Source organism: Momordica charantia (assembly GCF_013281855.1).
Source record: "Momordica charantia cultivar OHB3-1 chromosome 2 unlocalized genomic scaffold, Mcharantia_2.0 BLBB01000002.1, whole genome shotgun sequence".
Lineage (NCBI taxonomy): Eukaryota > Viridiplantae > Streptophyta > Magnoliopsida > Cucurbitales > Cucurbitaceae > Momordica > Momordica charantia.
The window spans coordinates 6223303-6247094 of NW_028275160.1; the positions used below are offsets into that span (position 1 = coordinate 6223303).

General features: G+C 34.6%; 6 protein-coding genes and 2 non-coding genes across 8 annotated transcripts; 6 read left to right on the forward strand and 2 right to left on the reverse strand.

Moving 5' to 3' along the window:
* Positions 1–656: 656 nt before the first annotated feature.
* On the reverse strand, positions 657–728 carry TRNAH-GUG (transfer RNA histidin (anticodon GUG)). Its single transcript has one exon. It is a non-coding gene; the product is annotated as a tRNA-His (tRNA).
* Positions 729–1613: 885 nt separating this feature from the next.
* LOC148212720 (histone H4) lies at positions 1614–2319 on the forward strand. Its single transcript, XM_088121078.1, has one exon. It carries the CDS (start codon positions 1655–1657, stop codon positions 1964–1966), a length of 312 nt encoding a protein of 103 aa, XP_087977204.1. The 5' UTR covers positions 1614–1654; the 3' UTR covers positions 1967–2319.
* Positions 2320–5277: 2958 nt separating this feature from the next.
* On the forward strand, positions 5278–5885 carry LOC148212721 (histone H4). The gene has a single exon (XM_088121065.1). It carries the CDS (start codon positions 5435–5437, stop codon positions 5744–5746), a length of 312 nt encoding a protein of 103 aa, XP_087977191.1. The 5' UTR covers positions 5278–5434; the 3' UTR covers positions 5747–5885.
* Positions 5886–8694: 2809 nt separating this feature from the next.
* On the forward strand, positions 8695–9243 carry LOC111025815 (histone H4). The gene has a single exon (XM_022303709.2). It carries the CDS (start codon positions 8767–8769, stop codon positions 9076–9078), a length of 312 nt encoding a protein of 103 aa, XP_022159401.1. The 5' UTR covers positions 8695–8766; the 3' UTR covers positions 9079–9243.
* A 3858-nt stretch (positions 9244–13101) lies between these two features.
* TRNAH-GUG (transfer RNA histidin (anticodon GUG)) lies at positions 13102–13173 on the reverse strand. The gene has a single exon. It is a non-coding gene; the product is annotated as a tRNA-His (tRNA).
* An 826-nt stretch (positions 13174–13999) lies between these two features.
* Positions 14000–14768, forward strand: LOC148212723 (histone H4). Its single transcript, XM_088121049.1, has one exon. The coding sequence runs from the start codon at positions 14091–14093 to the stop codon at positions 14400–14402; it is 312 nt and encodes a 103-aa protein (XP_087977175.1). The 5' UTR covers positions 14000–14090; the 3' UTR covers positions 14403–14768.
* Positions 14769–17734: 2966 nt separating this feature from the next.
* LOC148212724 (histone H4) lies at positions 17735–18343 on the forward strand. The gene has a single exon (XM_088121079.1). The coding sequence runs from the start codon at positions 17893–17895 to the stop codon at positions 18202–18204; it is 312 nt and encodes a 103-aa protein (XP_087977205.1). The 5' UTR covers positions 17735–17892; the 3' UTR covers positions 18205–18343.
* A 2808-nt stretch (positions 18344–21151) lies between these two features.
* On the forward strand, positions 21152–21700 carry LOC148212725 (histone H4). Its single transcript, XM_088120639.1, has one exon. It carries the CDS (start codon positions 21224–21226, stop codon positions 21533–21535), a length of 312 nt encoding a protein of 103 aa, XP_087976765.1. The 5' UTR covers positions 21152–21223; the 3' UTR covers positions 21536–21700.
* The last annotated feature ends 2092 nt before the right edge of the window (positions 21701–23792 follow it).

Genomic DNA, 23792 nt, shown 5'->3' on the forward strand with positions numbered 1-23792 from the left:
AAGTCACGAATACAACGTGGATTAGAAAGATAATAACAGAAAACTAATAGTCTGTTTAAATAACAACTAATCAATAAAATTAATCATTTTCATGCAAAACTAAAACATTATGAACCATAATTTTCCATAGCAATTTACAAAAGATAAATTATCATGCAAATAAAAAGTGGTACATATTATAATAGTACTACAAACTTTTCCTATTAAACACACATTTGTGTGGAGGGATCTCTACTTAATACTTTCCATCAATAGACAATAGACAAAAGACATGCTTAATTAGTCAATGCGAACTTAGTTCAATTAGTTAAGATAAAAAAATCGCGAGTTTGAATTTCCACTCTAATATATCTAACATGCATGTTGTCGTATTAAAAAAAAGCTAAATTATATTACGTTTGTAAAAATAAAATTATGTAATATCTATAAAGAAAAAAGAAAAGAGGGAGATGACTAAATTGCAAAATTTTTATTGTAAAACATATATAATAAAAAAACAGAAAAGGCCGGAGCCCCATAGCCCAGGCCCAAATATTTTCAGTAGATAATGGAAATGGACATGGGCTAACGTGACTTAATATAGGCCCAGTTTAGCAAATAAATCATATAGGCCCAAAAACAGGAGAATACCAAAAAAAAAAAAGAAAGGAAAAAACTGTGGCTGCTGGGATTCGAGCCCAGGTCTCCACGGCCACAACGTGAAATTCTTACCACTAAACTACAGCCACTTGTTGTGCTAAAGAATTCCAACTAAACAAATTAAGCAAAACAAAAGAAGACTAAGAAGTAATTTATGATTAATAAAAGGTTATTGGATTCATAATATAAATATTAGAATGAGATTCTGTAATTTGTTATAAAGTACTTTTTTAAGAGTTATCTTTTAGACTATAATTTTGTCACAGTGATATAGATATATGCTTATATGATCTTTACGAGAAAACAAATGTATAAAGTATAGAACAACAAATTGTCGTTTTCATTTGACACTATTAGGTACACGTAATATAAAAACTATAAATTTTACAAATTTTAGCATATAAACAAATATTTAAATAAAAAGTCAAATCGTTAGGCAAACTAGATACACATGACACCATCGCACCTTTACTTACGTCAAAGTTTATACCTCATTAATCTCGTTTATTTTATTTTTTACATCATTCACGCATGAATTGGTGTTTTAAACTAAAATAAAATTGTAACTTATTGAACTGGGTAGTCTTAAAATTTAAATTGCAATTAGAGAAGTTTAATAATTTAAGAACATAGTATTGAAATTGTACTAAATTTAAGACAAATAAGGTTTTTGAAATTGTATTAAATCATGGTTTAATAGTATAATATAATGTTTTTCGAAATCGGACATTTGCGTAATTTGGGCCTTCCCGCTGCCCGGTTTCAGGAAAATTTTACCCCCGCCCGCCAAAATACATTTCCAAAGCACAATCCGCAAAGCGTTCACACGGATCGATCTTTACGACCGTCGATTCATTTACAATCCAACGGACGGCGTGTTTCCCGGATGAACTTTAAACCCAGGGCGTGAGATTTTTAACTTCCATAAATTCCCCAAAATCGCAACATTTCGGCAGCGAGATCATAATCTCTGATCAATCGAAGCGTTGTTTGTTCTCCAAATTCAGTCGATAAAATGTCTGGGCGTGGGAAGGGAGGCAAGGGATTGGGAAAGGGAGGAGCCAAGCGTCACAGGAAGGTTCTGAGAGATAACATTCAGGGCATTACGAAGCCTGCAATTCGTCGTCTCGCTCGTAGAGGTGGCGTGAAGCGTATCAGCGGGTTGATTTACGAAGAAACCAGAGGAGTTTTGAAGATTTTCCTCGAGAATGTTATCCGTGATGCTGTTACCTACACTGAGCACGCCAGGAGGAAGACGGTGACTGCCATGGATGTGGTTTATGCATTGAAAAGGCAGGGAAGGACTTTGTATGGTTTCGGAGGTTAGGTTTTAGGTTAATTTCACAAATGAATGTATATCTCGGCTCTGGCTTCCCAGCCATTGTTGTTCTTTTAGTTTACCTGGAAGTCGTTCACCGTTGTTCTGGCAATGAAATTTCTGTTCATTGTGTATTCATTCCTGGTTTTGCCTTTCGTTTTATTACCAGTATATCTTATAGCTACTCGGTTTTTTTGTTCTTACCCGTAATCGCTATAAAGAGGTCTGGCGGAACAGAGTTCCAACATCCTATTCAGTTGCTGAAATTCAATACGTTTTCATGTCTAAATCGATTATAAGAGAACTACACTATCATCTATAAGATTGTTTCTCACGCATCCATCATAATGTTTAAGGTCATGAAGCGTAAGCAAGAAACGGTATACCAGCCTCCTTAATGCGCTATGCTAATGTTATCCAGTTGGCTTGCAATCTCCTGGATTATTCGCATAAAATTGTTCGGAGAAATTTTATAACTTAGAAATCTACATCAAGTATCTCTGCCTCTATGCTTGAGTTTTAATTGTTATTTATGTTCAACAAGTTTTAGAAATAAATGTTGAATATGAAACCCTAGTATAGTAGGTTAAACGAAGTAGGAATGCGTCCTTATGTATGAATTCGAGAATGCGATGGTATTGGTTACATGTTCCTCTTGCAAAAGATTAGCTAAATGATTACAGCACTAGACTTTCAATTTGATATTTCTGAGCTACTTTTGATAAACCCTCGAAGCAGGTGTAGCAACTAAGAGGATGGGTGATGAACATCACCTAAATCAGAGACCAATGAAATAGTATTATAGTGTATGCAATGGGAGAGACATCTAGTTTAGTGTAGCTCTTATACACAACACCTTTAGTTAATGTTCGTGGTTTGAGAATTCGATCTCAAAGATGCTGTTTTTCTTTTTAGTTTGGGGCGAAGATTTGAATCTTTAATCTTTTGGTTGATGACATGTGCCTTAATTAGTTGAGCGATGCTTAGCTCAAAATGTTTAATCCATAGGTTAAGCATAGATCCAAATGCTGAATCCACTTGTAGGTACGAATGCTGAATCCACTTGTAGGTACGAAGAGCTGTTGGTGAGAGAGAGAGAGAGATTAACCATAAAATTTGAGGTATGAAGTCTATGCGTCATTTTCATTGGTGAGGTCTTCAGGCTGTGCAGGTTCTTTGTTATTGGGCATTTTAATGGATTCAAATGTGAACTCCTTCCTTCCAAGGTGTCAAAGGCGTGCAGGTATGTGCTATTAACTTCTCATTGATTTTTCGAGACCAGTTTTCAATAATTTTGACAAACTAGTAAGACAGCTTTCATACTATTGTCGAATCTTATCTCAAGTTCGTGACGTTATGTCCCTTAGCAAAATGATACAATTCAGGAGTAACTCCTGTGAATCCTCGGCCAAATTGATGCATACATCTAGCATAAACTTCTCTGCTTGTTCTGGTCCTGGAAGGGTGCTTTATATCTCAATTTGTTGGTCTCATCACTCATATTGTCTTATATCTGTGTTTTTTTGACATGTTTCTTGTCTATGGGCCTATGTCTCGATGTAGATCCTAACTCATTCTGTTGGGAAATTGGGATGTTGTACATATTGGACATGGTAAATATGGACAGGCTACCACAAGGCTTAGATCCGCACTTATTTCAAATTAATCCATCTGAAAAACCTGAATTCAACTGTGGAAGTAGAATGGAAACTGCTTTTTAAGTCTCATCTCTACTAATTTACTAACCTTACTCCTATGCTAGGATGTTTATGATCTGCATTCTCCTGTTGCTTTCGCCCAATATGAAGTTGGTAAGAAGTGGTGGGTCATATTTGCCTGTAGATAAGTGAATCAATGTGATTCCAGTTATCCCATGTTCAAGTTCCCAAGATGCATTGTTTCTTGGATGCTTTATATTTTTCCAGATGGCGATGAACATTCTAATGCTTTCACCACAGCCATTTCTTGCTCTATTGGTTGCAACATTGCGTTCTGATTAGACAGTACGGTGATGAACATTCTGATTCCCCTTTGAAAACTCTACTACAAATAAAGAGGTATTGAGATCAGATTAGATGGCACAAGGACTATACAAGTGTAATAATCTCTTCTGCGTTCTCAAACATTTCATGAATAACACAGATGAGGACTTTTATGAGCACTCCTTGCAGTAATGGAATTGTGTAGTAGATATGATTTTGAATAGTGAAGGTTGAACCCCTAAAGTTAAAAGAATGCAAAAGATCCACTCCTTCGGAAAGGGAACTCATTCCCTCTAAGTCCTTTACTATTTACAAAGGCCTTCATTGATCACTTGAGCCATCCCATGATGGTTTCCTAATTTTCTATATTGAAAAATAATACAAACTTGAGAAATAGGTATTACAAATCAGAAGTATAAATTGAAAACCCATGTTTTCAATACTGCCATTTTCCTTCTCATTGTTGCATTTCTTGGATTCTAATCTAAATATGTGCTTTTCACTTTTCATTTTTCTAGTTTAGTCCGTATATATCTTACTTTTAATAATTATATTATCTTTATCAATTAGTATTTTCATTTCATTCAATTATGGAGTTTCATTTTTCCTTATTATGATCTAACTCTGTGTATTTCATTTATATATATATATATATATATATATATTTCACTTTTAATAATTAAATAATTTTCGTAAATTATTCTTCTAACTTCATTAGATTATGGACTTTGAACCAAGAAAAGGACATTATATATGCATATTTGTATTAGATAAATTTTAGAAACTTTACTTTTCTATTAATTTGATTGATCCTTGTGTTAGATAGAATCATTTATGGTCAATGAGAACCAATCTAAATAGTAAAGGGTTTAGAGGGAATGAGTTCAAACCATGGTGACCACCTAAGTAAGATTTAATATCCTACAAGTTTAGGTGCAAATCCCTTTTTTTTTATTTTCAGGAAGGCCAAATTATTATTTTTTCCTTTCAATAAATTATGTAATTTAAATCAGGTATACAACATTGAAGTAATGTAAAGTCAATTAAAATATATGCAGCATTACGAGAACAAAAGATAAAATTGATGAGGAAAACAACTAATATTTAATATTTAAAACACAATCCAAATTATATCAATTAAATTAAACCAATAATTTATATCGGTAATTTTCCCCTCAAAATTGGTGTAAATTGTAATTTATTTGGCCTCAATTGTACTTTTGGGCCACAAAATTTGGAATTTCGCGCTGCCCGGCTTCCCGGAATTTCCCCTGCCCGCCAAAACCTGACTGAAACTCACTTTCAAAGCTCGATCCACAGCGCTTTCACGCGGATCGATCTTTTCAACCGTCGATTCATTATAAATCCAACGGACTAAGTGATTCGCACCCGAAACTTCCGTACCATAAATACCCCAAACCAGTGCAGCAGAGCAACAAATCGACAATTTCCGATCAGTTCTAGCGCGAATTCTTCCCGAAAATCAAACGCGAAAATGTCTGGGCGTGGGAAGGGAGGCAAGGGCCTGGGAAAGGGAGGAGCCAAGCGTCACAGGAAGGTTTTGAGAGACAACATTCAGGGCATCACGAAGCCTGCAATTCGCCGTCTCGCTCGTAGAGGTGGTGTGAAGCGCATCAGTGGTTTGATCTATGAGGAAACCAGAGGCGTTTTGAAGATTTTCCTCGAGAATGTGATTCGCGATGCTGTTACCTACACGGAGCACGCCAGGAGGAAGACGGTGACCGCCATGGATGTGGTCTATGCGTTGAAGAGGCAGGGAAGAACTCTGTATGGATTCGGAGGTTAGGTTACAGCTTGATTTAACGAATCGTCGTACTGTATAGCTTGTCTCTTGTTTTCTACTCGTTTGGCAAGTTGTTTACCAATTGTTCTGGCAACGAGATTCTGGTTTATTGTCAAATTATAATATAAGGTTCTATTCCTTCTGTGGATTTGAAAATTGATTCTGTCGTCCAATTATCAAGTTCAAGAGTGCTCGGTTTTTGCTTTATAATTGATGAACATGTTTAATCAAGAAACGGAAGACCGCGTTCAAAATTTCGCCCTATTATCGATGAACTCAAGAATATAATTCCTAAACATGACTGTGACGAACCTTGCGAAACTATTGAATAAATTTGACGTCCTTGTGAAAGAACTTCAAAATTTGGAGAGGAGACGATCCTTGGTACGAAACAACCATTAAATTAACAGTTTGGTACTACAATGAGCAAGTAGTCGTCCTCTCACAGCAATTGATTATTATGATGTCAATTAGAATTATGAATATATTTGTCAATTCTTGCAATTTCCAATTCCAAAATATAAATGTCAATGAATCAAGCTTTCAAGTTTAGAACTGATAATGTGTAAAGATGCTTAATAGAATAATGTATAAGCACGGTTGATATTTGGGTGCCTCTTATTTATTACCATTAGAAAATTGATTTTCAAGCAGTGAATGCCTTATTGGATGGCTAAGAGAGAAAAGTCTACAAACAAGATGAGAAAATGTTTATTCCACACAAAAAAAAAAATGATAAATAAATTTTTACTGAAAAAGATATGTCAATTTATTCATGGGCATTTGGGCGAAATAGCCTTTTTCAAAGGTGTGGCATCTCTCCTCATTTGTATGTTTTGTAAATTTTGTGGAAATGATACGTATTTACTCTCTTGATTTTTTCTTCCATTTATTACTTTTTTCTCCTCTTTCTTCCCTATATCGTTACAAATTCTCTTTTTCTTGAAAAATTCAACAAACTTTCTCTATCTTATTTACTCACCATAAAAAAACCTTAAATATTTATTACTATCTTCCTCCTTATCACTCTTAAGTTGCCTCTTCTCATTTCCATTCTTTTTTCTTCACCCTTTTTGAAAAAACAAGCAACAAGCTACTCCATTTACCATTTTTTTCGATGAGAGACATACGTTGAGAGCGAGAGCAGGAGCGAGAGGGGCGAGAGAGCAAGAGCCTTTTTTTGTGTGTTCTGTTTTTTTCTTTTTTATTTGGGGGGTTTATGTCAACTCTTTTTCTTAGTGTTCTTTGTTGAGTTTTTACCTCTCTTTTATGTGTGATTGGTTTTTTGTGCATGCATTTGTTATTTTGTTTTTGAATTTTAAGCTCCAACAATGGAGTCAACATAGAGAGGAGATAAATGAAAAATAAAGAAGAGAGAGGAGAGAGAAAAATGCATGCCTTCAAAATCAAAACAAAAAAATCCAAAAGCAAAGGAAATCGAATGGGATGTGCTATAAAAATATTTATATATAACTTGATGTATACTTGTGTCATAGGATTTTTGGTAGGTTATTAGATATCCAAATTTACCAAACCTACCAGTGGTAGGTTTAGCTTTTGGATTGAAGATGAGTAAACGACTAATTAATCGAAAAGCTTAAGTTGGATAAATTTAATTCATATATTAGATATCTATTATACGTAAATGAATTCATTATTATAAAACTTGATACTATTTTTACAAATTTTATTGAGGTATTCTAGTAAGTGAGGTGGGGATTTGAACTTTTGGCCTTTGACTCGAGGATAATTATCTAAATTTGTTGGACTATGCTTTGATTGACCTACTAATTTGAATGCAAGTATTTGTACAAATTACCAACCATTACAACTTAAATGGTATTTTTCACATAGAATTTTGCAATATCTTTTGAAGTTTACAACATTATAAATACTTGATTTAATATCAATTTGAGTCTAGATGAATTGGTTAAGGTGTGTATTATTGATAAGAAAGCTGTGTGTCCGTCTATTTGAGCCTTACTTCCACGTGTTATTGTATGAAAAAAAGAGGCACTTAACTAATTAATAATTTTTAATGCACTTAAAATAACATTCAGAATACATTTTTCATAATATGTTTTGGTTCCTTTTCGGTACAATTGAGAGCTATAAAACACAGTTTAAATATTAATTCTAACAAAGGATAAAATTTATCTATCAATTTTAAATAAATCATAAATGATATTTTCTGTTGCTCTTCATCTCGAGTGATTTCAAATTCTAGTGGATTTAAAAATGTTATCATATGAAAGAAAACAATTTGAAATATTCGTGTTTTTAACCAAAAAAAGGAAAAAAAATCACCAAACACAATTGGATATTGTATAATTTGATTTCAAATTCTACTGGATTTTAAATGTTACCCTATGGAAGAAAACAATTTGAAACATAAGGTTTTTATCCAAAAAAAAAAAAAAAAACTACCGCAATTGGATATCCTATAATTTTATAGAATTTTATCATAAATTACTTATTTAACGTTTTCATATATTCTACTTTCAATTAACAAATTCAAATTACAAAATTTCTTCTAGTAAAATTTATCTTTTATTTTTATTTCCGACAATTATTTAAACAAATAAGTTTAGTGACGTGCCTTCCCGATCATTTTGGATCCAAAACGAGATAAAAAAAATTAAGAGTCATTTATTAAATTTAAATGTTCACAATACACTTTAAAAAAAAAAAAAAATCTCACTATAATTTCATACAGCTGTCGGTTAGGTGTGGTGATTGGGCTTTTTACGATAATTTTGGGCCTTCCCGCTGCCCGGATTCAGGAATTTCACCATGCCCGCCAAAAATGAAACACAAATCCACTTTTCCAAAGCACAATCCGCAGAGATTTCACGCGGATCGACCTTTAGAACCGTCGATTTTCAAAAGATCCAACGGACTCTGTAATTCCCAGCTGAATTTGCACCTCCATAAATTCCCCAATTCGCTACGTTTGTTCGCAGCATAATCAGAACCTTCTGATCGGAACAAGCGCGGTTTATCCCCAAAATCAGTGCAAGAAAATGTCCGGCCGTGGAAAGGGAGGCAAGGGTTTGGGAAAGGGAGGAGCGAAGCGTCACCGGAAGGTTTTGAGAGACAACATTCAGGGCATTACGAAGCCTGCAATTCGCCGTCTCGCCCGTAGAGGTGGTGTGAAGCGTATTAGCGGTTTGATATATGAGGAAACCAGAGGAGTTTTGAAGATTTTCCTTGAGAATGTGATTCGCGATGCTGTTACCTACACTGAGCACGCCAGGAGGAAGACGGTGACTGCCATGGATGTGGTTTATGCGTTGAAGAGGCAGGGAAGAACTCTGTATGGTTTTGGAGGTTAGGTTAGAGATTTATTGGGAGATTGATTGTAGATCTTGACTTTTGATCTGATGTTTCATAGGTGAACTTGTTCTTATAGACTTCCTGTAAGTTGATTCCTCATTAGTTGGAAATGGAATGTTTAGTTCATTGAAGAGTTGTGCTATAAGAATTTCGCCTTTTCTTCATCTTTCTCTTTCTTCTTGTTTCATCTTGTATCTAATTTCGTTTTGTTGGAATCCGTGTTCGAACTAACCATTGAAAGAAGCTAGGCTCGTTAGAGTTTTATCTTCTTTCATTTCAAATTACTGCCAGCTCCATTGAACTGCGAGGTTTCGGAACCATTAATCTTTCTCCGCTGAAGTTGAAATTGTTATGTGGAAGTGGTTTGATTAGAAAATTTAGTGTCAGCCACTGCTCGTCCGCTGCTATATTCGTCATTTGCGTTGAATGATTATATCTAGATTCAGAACATGGGAACTATTTACCAGTTTTTGTTTCTGAAACATCCATGGAATATCAAGACAAGCAGTTCCTTTCAAGTTCCTCAACAAAATCTCGTAATTTCCAGGTTTGCACAGCCCTATTCTGTAATTCTTACCATCGAACTGCTGGCACTGAACTTTTATTGAAATTTGATATTAAATTAATGTTTAGAAGCTGATTTTGTTAATTTTGCTTTGCTTGTGAATAATGGAGAATAAGATTCCGCTCTGCCTGAATGTAAGTATGATTTTGTTATAGTGTGTTTTTTACTCTGATTATCCATGGGGGAAATCTAATCCGGGATTAATATTCTAATCTTCCACCATTTTCTAAATTGGAGGCTTTTTGAATCAATGTTACAGGTTCACTTTTTGATCCCTGCTATGGCAACAAATACTTGAAATTGCAGGTTGGAGAAGAAGATACCTGATCTATTGCCGTCTCCTTTGCATAATCATAAATATTTTCAGGTGAGAATTTAAAACTGTATTTTGGTTGATATGTTTGAAGGTGTTAGCTGCTACACTATACCTGGCTTCATTGCACGCTCTGCGTTTTCCATGGAGCTGAGAGTTTGAAATCTCATGTTTGAACCTGATCAAGCCATTCATAAACTGTGTTTTCATTATCAGTTACCAGGTAACATCCAGATATTGATCTAATAAAGGGATTCATTTTTTCTAGTACTGTTTACTCGCCTACTATATGATGAGGATGGGTGAAGTTTATCACTTTACCCATCTGTTGCTGCTGCTGAAAAATGGCGTTTTATTGGCACTTTCAAGAATTGATTGTTTACAATCTGTTGCCTATATGTTCGATCTTTAGCACTTCAAGCTTCATTGGCACCTCATCTATTTCATATATTAGATGAAATATTGGTTGTTTAGCAACGTTCAACTTCAAGAGAATCCGATTCGACATCGCTCTTAACTCAGCTTTTGGCCACGACGAGTGGGAAGCCATAGTTTTTTTTGTTATGACGTTCCCTCGACGCTACGTCTGCATTTAACTTATGGTTGGATATTGTTCTTCTTTTGGTTTAGATGCTTATCTTATATTGTAACTGAGTTTGTGTTGTGTCTCCTCGTACACGAGGTTTGTATGTCTTGGTAGTTATCACACCACAAATTTCTATAAGTCCTTGCTTGCAATTCTATAAGAGATGACTTGTTGTCTCTTATTTTGCCATGCACAAAAAATACACGTTCAATCAGTATAAATGAAATACATATAATTACAATTATGATTAAAATCTGTAAAAGGTTTGAGGCTATAAACAGACTATCAAAGCTCGCGTATTTAAACTTTTATTAAGACATACATACCAAAATTAATCATAAAAATTAGCCATTGTCTAAAAGAAACCATGATATGTACAAACAAATGTACACGGGTCCTCCTTTATAACATTTTATTTTTACACTTCATAATTCAAGGAAGGGAGGGGAAGTTTTAAATTTACAACACATGAGGATAGACATTATTTCCTAGCTGTGTTGGTTCATGTTCAAGTTTAGCTATAACATTGATTAATTTTAAGTTTTTATTTATGCAAACAAAAAAAAATTGCTTTTAAATTTACCTGTTGCAATAACTAACATTTTTCTACCATGACTATTTTGAAAACTTGATTGCGTAATTGAATATGATATCAATAGACGAACAATAGCCTCAAACCCTCATAGCATGTATTAAAAAAATAATTTTGTAGATTATTTTACCGTATTTTTTTTATGTAGTATATCTCTGAAATTCATGGATTTGCCACCGCTCGTCAAAAATTAAAATTTATCAAACGTCGACGTCATTTATGAAAATCAACAAAAACCTAATATATGAAACATTTGTTGATGTGACAAATGAGTTTTATGATTTGAACATTTTATCTATATAATAACGAGGATAAAGCAAAGTCACTAAACTCAAATAATTTATCATGTTAGATTTTCAAACAAAGGTAGGGACAAATTAATCAAATGAAACATTTTGTACATACATAATGGTGAATATGCCACAACTTGTCATTCAATCCAAATAAAAATTGGAGGAGGCCTGAGGGATCAGTTGGGCTGCAACCAAATCGGTACCATTAACTTTTTTATGGGCCTTCTTCTGAGGATTTGTCCAATCTTCGCTCGTCTTCAACAATCACTCTCATCCCGAGTCGAAGCGTCAAATTCCTTTTGCAGCATTGAGTTTCGAACTCGATGAAGCTCATTCAGTCTCGTCGATCGCTGAGAACTCCTAATCTAGGCAGAAGGAGATTCAGGAAGTATTGTACATGGCGGAGGAACCTCGAAGAGGACTGTGAAAATGATTCGCAGTTCATTTACGCACTCGAACAAATTGTGCGAGGAAAGCAAAGCTGGAAGATCGCCTTCAACAACGCATTCATTTCAGGGACTTTAAAGCCCCATCACGTAGAAAATGTTTTGATTCGAACTCTCGATGACTCCAGGTTGGCCTTGAGATTCTTCAATTTCTTGGGATTGCATAGGAATTTCCATCACTCCACTGCCTCATTTTGTATTTTAATTCATTCTTTGGTTCAGAGTAGTCTGTTTTGGCCTGCCTCTTCGCTTTTGCAAACCCTTTTGCTCCGTGGGCTAAACCCACTGGAGATTTTTTCGAATTTTTTGGAATCTTATAGGAAGTACAAATTTTCTTCTAGTTCGGGTTTTGATATGTTGATTCAGTATTACGTGCAAAACAAGAGGGCAATGGATGGTGTTCTGGTTATAAATCTCATGAGAGACCATGGGATTTGGCCTGAAGTTAGGACTTTAAGTGCTCTGTTAAATGCTCTTGCGAGAATCAGGAAGTTCCGCCAGGTCTTGGAACTCTTTGATACCCTTGTGAATGCGGGTGTTAAGCCTGATAGTTATATTTACACGGTGGCGGTTCGATGCTTGTGTGAATTGAAGGACTTTAGCAAGGCCAAGGAAGTAATCAATCAGGCCGAGTGCAATGGATAAAATTAATCATTTTCATGCAAAACTAAAACATTATGAACCATAATTTTCCATAGCAATTTATAAAAGATAAATTATCATGCAAATAAAAAGTGGTACATATTATAATAGTACTACAAACTTTTCCCATTAAACACACATTTGTGTGTAGGGATGTCTACTTAATACTTTCCATCAATAGACAAAAGACATGCTTAATTAGTCAATGCGAACTTAGCTCAATTAGTTAAGATAAAAAAATCGCGAGTTTGAATTTCCACTCTAATATATCTAACATGCATGTTGTCGTATTAAAAAAAAAAGCTAAATTATATTACGTTTGTAAAAATAAAATTATGTAATATCTATAAAGAAAAAAGAAAAGAGGGAGATGACTAAATTGCAAAATTTTTATTGTAAAACATATATAATAAAAAAACAGAAGCAACAGAAAAGGCCGGAGCCGCATAGCCCAGGCCCAAATATTTTCAGTAGATAATGGAAATGGACATGGGCTAACGTGACTTAATATAGGCCCAGTTTAGCAAATAATTCATATAGGCCCAAAAACACGAGAATACCAAAAAAAAAAAGAAAGAAAAAAACTGTGGCTGCTGAGATTCGAGCCCAGGTCTCCACGGCCACAACGTGGAATTCTTACCACTAAACTACAGCCACTTGTTGTGCTAAAGAATTCCAACTAAACAAATTAAGCAAAACAAAAGAAGACTAAGAAGTAATTTATGATTAATAAAAGGTTATTGGATTCATAATATAAATATTAGAATGAGATTCTATAATTTGTTATAAAGTACTTTTTTAAGAGTTATCTTTTAGACTATAGTTTTGTCACAGTGATATAGATATATGTTTATATGATCTTTACGAGAAAACAAATGTATAAAGTATAGAACAACAAATTGTCGTTTTCATTTGACACTATTAGGTACACGTAATATAAAAACTATAAATTTTAGCATATAAACAAATATTTAAATAAAAAGTCAAATCGTTAGGCAAATTAGATACACATGACACCATCGCACCTTTACTTACGTCAAAGTTTATACCTCATTAATCTCGTTTATTTTATTTTTTACATCATTCACGCATGAATTGGTGTTTTAAACTAAAATAAAATTGTAACTTATTGAACTGGGTAGTCTTAAAATTTAAATTGCAATTAGAGAAGTTTAATAATTTAAGAACATAGTATTGAAATTGTACTAAATTTAAGACAAATAAGGTTTTTGAAATTGTATTAAATCATGGTTTAATAGTATAATATAATGTTTTTCGAAATCGGACATTTGCGTAATTTGGGCCTTCCCGCTGCCCGGTTTCAGGAAAATTTTACCCCCGCCCGCCAAAATACATTTCCAAAGCACAATCCGCAAAGCGTTCACACGGATCGATCTTTACGACCGTCGATTCATTTACAATCCAACGGACGGCGTGTTTCCCGGATGAACTTTAAACCCAGGGCGTGAGATTTTTAACTTCCATAAATTCCCCAAAATCGCAACATTTCGGCAGCGAGATCATAATCTCTGATCGATCGAAGCGTTGTTTGTTCTCCAAATTCAGTCGATAAAATGTCTGGGCGTGGGAAGGGAGGCAAGGGATTGGGAAAGGGAGGAGCCAAGCGTCACAGGAAGGTTCTGAGAGATAACATTCAGGGCATTACGAAGCCTGCAATTCGTCGTCTCGCTCGTAGAGGTGGCGTGAAGCGTATCAGCGGGTTGATTTACGAAGAAACCAGAGGAGTTTTGAAGATTTTCCTCGAGAATGTTATCCGTGATGCTGTTACCTACACTGAGCACGCCAGGAGGAAGACGGTGACTGCCATGGATGTGGTTTATGCATTGAAAAGGCAGGGAAGGACTTTGTATGGTTTCGGAGGTTAGGTTTTAGGTTAATTTCACAAATGAATGTATATCTCGGCTCTGGCTTCCCAGCCATTGTTGTTCTTTTAGTTTACCTGGAAGTCGTTCACCGTTGTTCTGGCAATGAAATTTCTGTTCATTGTGTATTCATTCCTGGTTTTGCCTTTCGTTTTATTACCAGTATATCTTATAGCTACTCGGTTTTTTTGTTCTTACCCGTAATCGCTATAAAGAGGTCTGGCGGAACAGAGTTCCAACATCCTATTCAGTTGCTGAAATTCAATACGTTTTCATGTCTAAATCGATTATAAGAGAACTACACTATCATCTATAAGATTGTTTCTCACGCATCCATCATAATGTTTAAGGTCATGAAGCGTAAGCAAGAAACGGTATACCAGCCTCCTTAATGCGCTATGCTAATGTTATCCAGTTGGCTTGCAATCTCCTGGATTATTCGCATAAAATTGTTCGGAGAAATTTTATAACTTAGAAAACTACATCAAGTATCTCTGCCTCTATGCTTGAGTTTTAATTGTTATTTATGTTCAACAAGTTTTAGAAATAAATGTTGAATATGAAACCCTAGTATAGTAGGTTAAACGAAGTAGGAATGCGTCCTTATGTATGAATTCGAGAATGCGATGGTATTGGTTACATGTTCCTCTTGCAAAAGATTAGCTAAATGATTACAGCACTAGACTTTCAATTTGATATTTCTGAGCTACTTTTGATAAACCCTCGAAGCAGGTGTAGCAACTAAGAGGATGGGTGATGAACATTACCTAAATCAGAGACCAATGAAATAGTATTATAGTGTATGCAATGGGAGAGACATCTAGTTTAGTGTAGCTCTTATACACAACACCTTTAGTTAATGTTCGTGGTTTGAGAATTCGATCTCAAAGATGCTGTTTTTCTTTTTAGTTTGGGGCGAAGATTTGAATCTTTAATCTTTTGGTTGATGACATGTGCCTTAATTAGTTGAGCGATGCTTAGCTCAAAATGTTTAATCCATAGGTTAAGCATAGATCCAAATGCTGAATCCACTTGTAGGTACGAATGCTGAATCCACTTGTAGGTACGAAGAGCTGTTGGTGAGAGAGAGAGAGAGAGATTAACCATAAAATTTGAGGTATGAAGTCTATGCGTCATTTTCTTTGGTGAGGTCTTCAGGCTGTGCAGGTTCTTTGTTATTGGGCATTTTAATGGATTCAAATGTGAACTCCTTCCTTCCAAGGTGTCAAAGGCGTGCAGGTATGTGCTATTAACTTCTCATTGATTTTTCGAGACCAGTTTTCAATAATTTTGACAAACTAGTAAGACAGCTTTCATACTATTGTCGAATCTTATCTCAAGTTCGTGACGTTATGTCCCTTAGCAAAATAATACAATTCAGGAGTAACTCCTGTGAATCCTCGGCCAAATTGATGCATACATCTAGCATAAACTTCTCTGCTTGTTCTGGTCCTGGAAGGGTGCTTTATATCTCAATTTGTTGGTCTCATCACTCATATTGTCTTATATCTGTGTTTTTTTGACATGTTTCTTGTCTTTTTTTGACATGTTTCTTGTCTATGGGCCTATGTCTCGATGTAGATCCTAACTCATTCTGTTGGGAAATTGGGATGTTGTACATATTGGACATGGTAAATATGGACAGGCTACCACAAGGCTTAGATCCGCACTTATTTCAAATTAATCCATCTGAAAAACCTGAATTCAACTGTGGAAGTAGAATGGAAACTGCTTTTTAAGTCTCATCTCTACTAATTTACTAACCTTACTCCTATGCTAGGATGTTTATGATCTGCATTCTCCTGTTGCTTTCGCCCAATATGAAGTTGGTAAGAAGTGGTGGGTCATATTTGCCTGTAGATAAGTGAATCAATGTGATTCCAGTTATCCCATGTTCAAGTTCCCAAGATGCATTGTTTCTTGGATGCTTTATATTTTTCCAGATGGCGATGAACATTCTAATGCTTTCACCACAGCCATTTCTTGCTCTATTGGTTGCAACATTGCGTTCTGATTAGACAGTACGGTGATGAACATTCTGATTCCCCTTTGAAAACTCTACTACAAATAAAGAGGTATTGAGATCAGATTAGATGGCACAAGGACTATACAAGTGTAATAATCTCTTCTGCGTTCTCAAACATTTCATGAATAACACAGATGAGGACTTTTATGAGCACTCCTTGCAGTAATGGAATTGTGTAGTAGATATGATTTTGAATAATGAAGGTTGAACCCCTAAAGTTAAAAGAATGCAAAAGATCCACTCCTTCGGAAAGGGAACTCATTCCCTCTGAGTCCTTTACTATTTACAAAGGCCTTCATTGATCACTTGAGCCATCCCATGATGGTTTCCTAATTTTCTATATTGAAAAATAATACAAACTTGAGAAATAGGTATTACAAATCAGAAGTATAAATTGAAAACCCATGTTTTCAATACTGCCATTTTCCTTCTCATTGTTGCATTTCTTGGATTCTAATCTAAATATGTGCTTTTCACTTTTCATTTTTCTAGTTTAGTCCGTATATATCTTACTTTTAATAATTATATTATCTTTATCAATTAGTATTTTCATTTCATTCAATTATGGAGTTTCATTTTTCCTTATTATGATCTAACTCTGTGTATTTCATTTATATATATATATATATATATATATTTCACTTTTAATAATTAAATAATTTTCGTAAATTATTCTTCTAACTTCATTAGATTATGGACTTTGAACCAAGAAAAGGACATTATATATGCATATTTGTATTAGATAAATTTTAGAAACTTTACTTTTCTATTAATTTGATTGATCCTTGTGTTAGATAGAATCATTTATGGTCAATGAGAACCAATCTAAATAGTAAAGGGTTTAGAGGGAATGAGTTCAAACCATGGTGACCACCTAAGTAAGATTTAATATCCTACAAGTTTAGGTGCAAATCCCTTTTTTTTTATTTTCAGGAAGGCCAAATTATTATTTTTTCCTTTCAATAAATTATGTAATTTAATTCAGGTATACAACATTGAAGTAATGTAAAGTCAATTAAAATATATGCAGCATTACGAGAACAAAAGATAAAATTGATGAGGAAAACAACTAATATTTAATATTTAAAACACAATCCAAATTATATCAATTAAATTAAACCAATAATTTATATCGGTAATTTTCCCCTCAAAATTGGTGTAAATTGTAATTTATTTGGCCTCAATTGTACTTTTGGGCCACAAAATTTGGAATTTCGCGCTGCCCGGCTTCCCGGAATTTCCCCTGCCCGCCAAAACCTGACTGAAACTCACTTTCAAAGCTCGATCCACAGCGCTTTCACGCGGATCGATCTTTTCAACCGTCGATTCATTATAAATCCAACGGACTAAGTGATTCGCACCCGAAACTTCCGTACCATAAATACCCCAAACCAGTGCAGCAGAGCAACAAATCGACAATTTCCGATCAGTTCTAGCGCGAATTCTTCCCGAAAATCAAACGCGAAAATGTCTGGGCGTGGGAAGGGAGGCAAGGGCCTGGGAAAGGGAGGAGCCAAGCGTCACAGGAAGGTTTTGAGAGACAACATTCAGGGCATCACGAAGCCTGCAATTCGCCGTCTCGCTCGTAGAGGTGGTGTGAAGCGCATCAGTGGTTTGATCTATGAGGAAACCAGAGGCGTTTTGAAGATTTTCCTCGAGAATGTGATTCGCGATGCTGTTACCTACACGGAGCACGCCAGGAGGAAGACGGTGACCGCCATGGATGTGGTCTATGCGTTGAAGAGGCAGGGAAGAACTCTGTATGGATTCGGAGGTTAGGTTACAGCTTGATTTAACGAATCGTCGTACTGTATAGCTTGTCTCTTGTTTTCTACTCGTTTGGCAAGTTGTTTACCAATTGTTCTGGCAACGAGATTCTGGTTTATTGTCAAATTATAATATAAGGTTCTATTCCTTCTGTGGATTTGAAAATTGATTCTGTCGTCCAATTATCAAGTTCAAGAGTGCTCGGTTTTTGCTTTATAATTGATGAACATGTTTAATCAAGAAACGGAAGACCGCGTTCAAAATTTCGCCCTATTATCGATGAACTCAAGAATATAATTCCTAAACATGACTGTGACGAACCTTGCGAAACTATTGAATAAATTTGACGTCCTTGTGAAAGAACTTCAAAATTTGGAGAGGAGACGATCCTTGGTACGAAACAACCATTAAATTAACAGTTTGGTACTACAATGAGCAAGTAGTCGTCCTCTCACAGCAATTGATTATTATGATGTCAATTAGAATTATGAATATATTTGTCAATTCTTGCAATTTCCAATTCCAAAATATAAATGTCAATGAATCAAGCTTTCAAGTTTAGAACTGATAATGTGTAAAGATGCTTAATAGAATAATGTATAAGCACGGTTGATATTTGGGTGCCTCTTATTTATTACCATTAGAAAATTGATTTTCAAGCAGTGAATGCCTTATTGGATGGCTAAGAGAGAAAAGTCTACAAACAAGATGAGAAAATGTTTATTCCACACAAAAAAAAAAATGATAAATAAATTTTTACTGAAAAAGATATGTCAATTTATTCATGGGCATTTGGGCGAAATAGCCTTTTTCAAAGGTGTGGCATCTCTCCTCATTTGTATGTTTTGTAAATTTTGTGGAAATGATACGTATTTACTCTCTTGATTTTTTCTTCCATTTATTACTTTTTTCTCCTCTTTCTTCCCTATATCGTTACAAATTCTCTTTTTCTTGAAAAATTCAACAAACTTTCTCTATCTTATTTACTCACCATAAAAAAACCTTAAATATTTATTACTATCTTCCTCCTTATCACTCTTAAGTTGCCTCTTCTCATTTCCATTCTTTTTTCTTCACCCTTTTTGAAAAAACAAGCAACAAGCTACTCCATTTACCATTTTTTTCGATGAGAGACATACGTTGAGAGCGAGAGCAGGAGCGAGAGGGGCGAGAGAGCAAGAGCCTTTTTTTGTGTGTTCTGTTTTTTTCTTTTTTATTTGGGGGGTTTATGTCAACTCTTTTTCTTAGTGTTCTTTGTTGAGTTTTTACCTCTCTTTTATGTGTGATTGGTTTTTTGTGCATGCATTTGTTATTTTGTTTTTGAATTTTAAGCTCCAACAATGGAGTCAACATAGAGAGGAGATAAATGAAAAATAAAGAAGAGAGAGGAGAGAGAAAAATGCATGCCTTCAAAATCAAAACAAAAAAATCCAAAAGCAAAGGAAATCGAATGGGATGTGCTATAAAAATATTTATATATAACTTGATGTATACTTGTGTCATAGGATTTTTGGTAGGTTATTAGATATCCAAATTTACCAAACCTACCAGTGGTAGGTTTAGCTTTTGGATTGAAGATGAGTAAACGACTAATTAATCGAAAAGCTTAAGTTGGATAAATTTAATTCATATATTAGATATCTATTATACGTAAATGAATTCATTATTATAAAACTTGATACTATTTTTACAAATTTTATTGAGGTATTCTAGTAAGTGAGGTGGGGATTTGAACTTTTGGCCTTTGACTCGAGGATAATTATCTAAATTTGTTGGACTATGCTTTGATTGACCTACTAATTTGAATGCAAGTATTTGTACAAATTACCAACCATTACAACTTAAATGGTATTTTTCACATAGAATTTTGCAATATCTTTTGAAGTTTACAACATTATAAATACTTGATTTAATATCAATTTGAGTCTAGATGAATTGGTTAAGGTGTGTATTATTGATAAGAAAGCTGTGTGTCCGTCTATTTGAGCCTTACTTCCACGTGTTATTGTATGAAAAAAAGAGGCACTTAACTAATTAATAATTTTTAATGCACTTAAAATAACATTCAGAATACATTTTTCATAATATGTTTTGGTTCCTTTTCGGTACAATTGAGAGCTATAAAACACAGTTTAAATATTAATTCTAACAAAGGATAAAATTTATCTATCAATTTTAAATAAATCATAAATGATATTTTCTGTTGCTCTTCATCTCGAGTGATTTCAAATTCTAGTGGATTTAAAAATGTTATCATATGAAAGAAAACAATTTGAAATATTCGTGTTTTTAACAAAAAAAGGAAAAAAAATCACCAAACACAATTGGATATTGTATAATTTGATTTCAAATTCTACTGGATTTTAAATGTTACCCTATGGAAGAAAACAATTTGAAACATAAGGTTTTTATCCAAAAAAAAAAAAAAAAAACTACCGCAATTGGATATCCTATAATTTTATAGAATTTTATCATAAATTACTTATTTAACGTTTTCATATATTCTACTTTCAATTAACAAATTCAAATTACAAAATTTCTTCTAGTAAAATTTATCTTTTATTTTTATTTCCGACAATTATTTAAACAAATAAGTTTAGTGACGTGCCTTCCCGATCATTTTGGATCCAAAACGAGATAAAAAAAATTAAGAGTCATTTATTAAATTTAAATGTTCACAATACACTTTAAAAAAAAAAAAAATCTCACTATAATTTCATACAGCTGTCGGTTAGGTGTGGTGATTGGGCTTTTTACGATAATTTTGGGCCTTCCCGCTGCCCGGATTCAGGAATTTCACCATGCCCGCCAAAAATGAAACACAAATCCACTTTTCCAAAGCACAATCCGCAGAGATTTCACGCGGATCGACCTTTAGAACCGTCGATTTTCAAAAGATCCAACGGACTCTGTAATTCCCAGCTGAATTTGCACCTCCATAAATTCCCCAATTCGCTACGTTTGTTCGCAGCATAATCAGAACCTTCTGATCGGAACAAGCGCGGTTTATCCCCAAAATCAGTGCAAGAAAATGTCCGGCCGTGGAAAGGGAGGCAAGGGTTTGGGAAAGGGAGGAGCGAAGCGTCACCGGAAGGTTTTGAGAGACAACATTCAGGGCATTACGAAGCCTGCAATTCGCCGTCTCGCCCGTAGAGGTGGTGTGAAGCGTATTAGCGGTTTGATATATGAGGAAACCAGAGGAGTTTTGAAGATTTTCCTTGAGAATGTGATTCGCGATGCTGTTACCTACACTGAGCACGCCAGGAGGAAGACGGTGACTGCCATGGATGTGGTTTATGCGTTGAAGAGGCAGGGAAGAACTCTGTATGGTTTTGGAGGTTAGGTTAGAGATTTATTGGGAGATTGATTGTAGATCTTGACTTTTGATCTGATGTTTCATAGGTGAACTTGTTCTTATAGACTTCCTGTAAGTTGATTCCTCATTAGTTGGAAATGGAATGTTTAGTTCATTGAAGAGTTGTGCTATAAGAATTTCGCCTTTTCTTCATCTTTCTCTTTCTTCTTGTTTCATCTTGTATCTAATTTCGTTTTGTTGGAATCCGTGTTCGAACTAACCATTGAAAGAAGCTAGGCTCGTTAGAGTTTTATCTTCTTTCATTTCAAATTACTGCCAGCTCCATTGAACTGCGAGGTTTCGGAACCATTAATCTTTCTCCGCTGAAGTTGAAATTGTTATGTGGAAGTGGTTTGATTAGAAAATTTAGTGTCAGCCACTGCTCGTCCGCTGCTATATTCGTCATTTGCGTTGAATGATTATATCTAGATTCAGAACATGGGAACTATTTACCAGTTTTTGTTTCTGAAACATCCATGGAATATCAAGACAAGCAGTTCCTTTCAAGTTCCTCAACAAAATCTCGTAATTTCCAGGTTTGCACAGCCCTATTCTGTAATTCTTACCATCGAACTGCTGGCACTGAACTTTTATTGAAATTTGATATTAAATTAATGTTTAGAAGCTGATTTTGTTAATTTTGCTTTGCTTGTGAATAATGGAGAATAAGATTCCGCTCTGCCTGAATGTAAGTATGATTTTGTTATAGTGTGTTTTTTACTCTGATTATCCATGGGGGAAATCTAATCCGGGATTAATATTCTAATCTTCCACCATTTTCTAAATTGGAGGCTTTTTGAATCAATGTTACAGGTTCACTTTTTGATCCCTGCTATGGCAACAAATACTTGAAATTGCAGGTTGGAGAAGAAGATACCTGATCTATTGCCGTCTCCTTTGCATAATCATAAATATTTTCAGGTGAGAATTTAAAACTGTATTTTGGTTGATATGTTTGAAGGTGTTAGCTGCTACACTATACCTGGCTTCATTGCACGCTCTGCGTTTTCCATGGAGCTGAGAGTTTGAAATCTCATGTTTGAACCTGATCAAGCCATTCATAAACTGTGTTTTCATTATCAGTTACCAGGTAACATCCAGATATTGATCTAATAAAGGGATTCATTTTTTCTAGTACTGTTTACTCGCCTACTATATGATGAGGATGGGTGAAGTTTATCACTTTACCCATCTGTTGCTGCTGCTGAAAAATGGCGTTTTATTGGCACTTTCAAGAATTGATTGTTTACAATCTGTTGCCTATATGTTCGATCTTTAGCACTTCAAGCTTCATTGGCACCTCATCTATTTCATATATTAGATGAAATATTGGTTGTTTAGCAACGTTCAACTTCAAGAGAATCCGATTCGACATCGCTCTTAACTCAGCTTTTGGCCACGACGAGTGGGAAGCCATAGTTTTTTTTGTTATGACGTTCCCTCGACGCTACGTCTGCATTTAACTTATGGTTGGATATTGTTCTTCTTTTGGTTTAGATGCTTATCTTATATTGTAACTGAGTTTGTGTTGTGTCTCCTCGTACACGAGGTTTGTATGTCTTGGTAGTTATCACACCACAAATTTCTATAAGTCCTTGCTTGCAATTCTATAAGAGATGACTTGTTGTCTCTTATTTTGCCATGCACAAAAAATACACGTTCAATCAGTATAAATGAAATACATATAATTACAATTATGATTAAAATCTGTAAAAGGTTTGAGGCTATAAACAGACTATCAAAGCTCGCGTATTTAAACTTTTATTAAGACATACATACCAAAATTAATCATAAAAATTAGCCATTGTCTAAAAGAAACCATGATATGTACAAACAAATGTACACGGGTCCTCCTTTATAACATTTTATTTTTACACTTCATAATTCAAGGAAGGGAGGGGAAGTTTTAAATTTACAACACATGAGGATAGACATTATTTCCTAGCTGTGTTGGTTCATGTTCAAGTTTAGCTATAACATTGATTAATTTTAAGTTTTTATTTATGCAAACAAAAAAAAATTGCTTTTAAATTTACCTGTTGCAATAACTAACATTTTTCTACCATGACTATTTTGAAAACTTGATTGCGTAATTGAATATGATATCAATAGACGAACAATAGCCTCAAACCCTCATAGCATGTATTAAAAAAATAATTTTGTAGATTATTTTACCGTATTTTTTTTATGTAGTATATCTCTGAAATTCATGGATTTGCCACCGCTCGTCAAAAATTAAAATTTA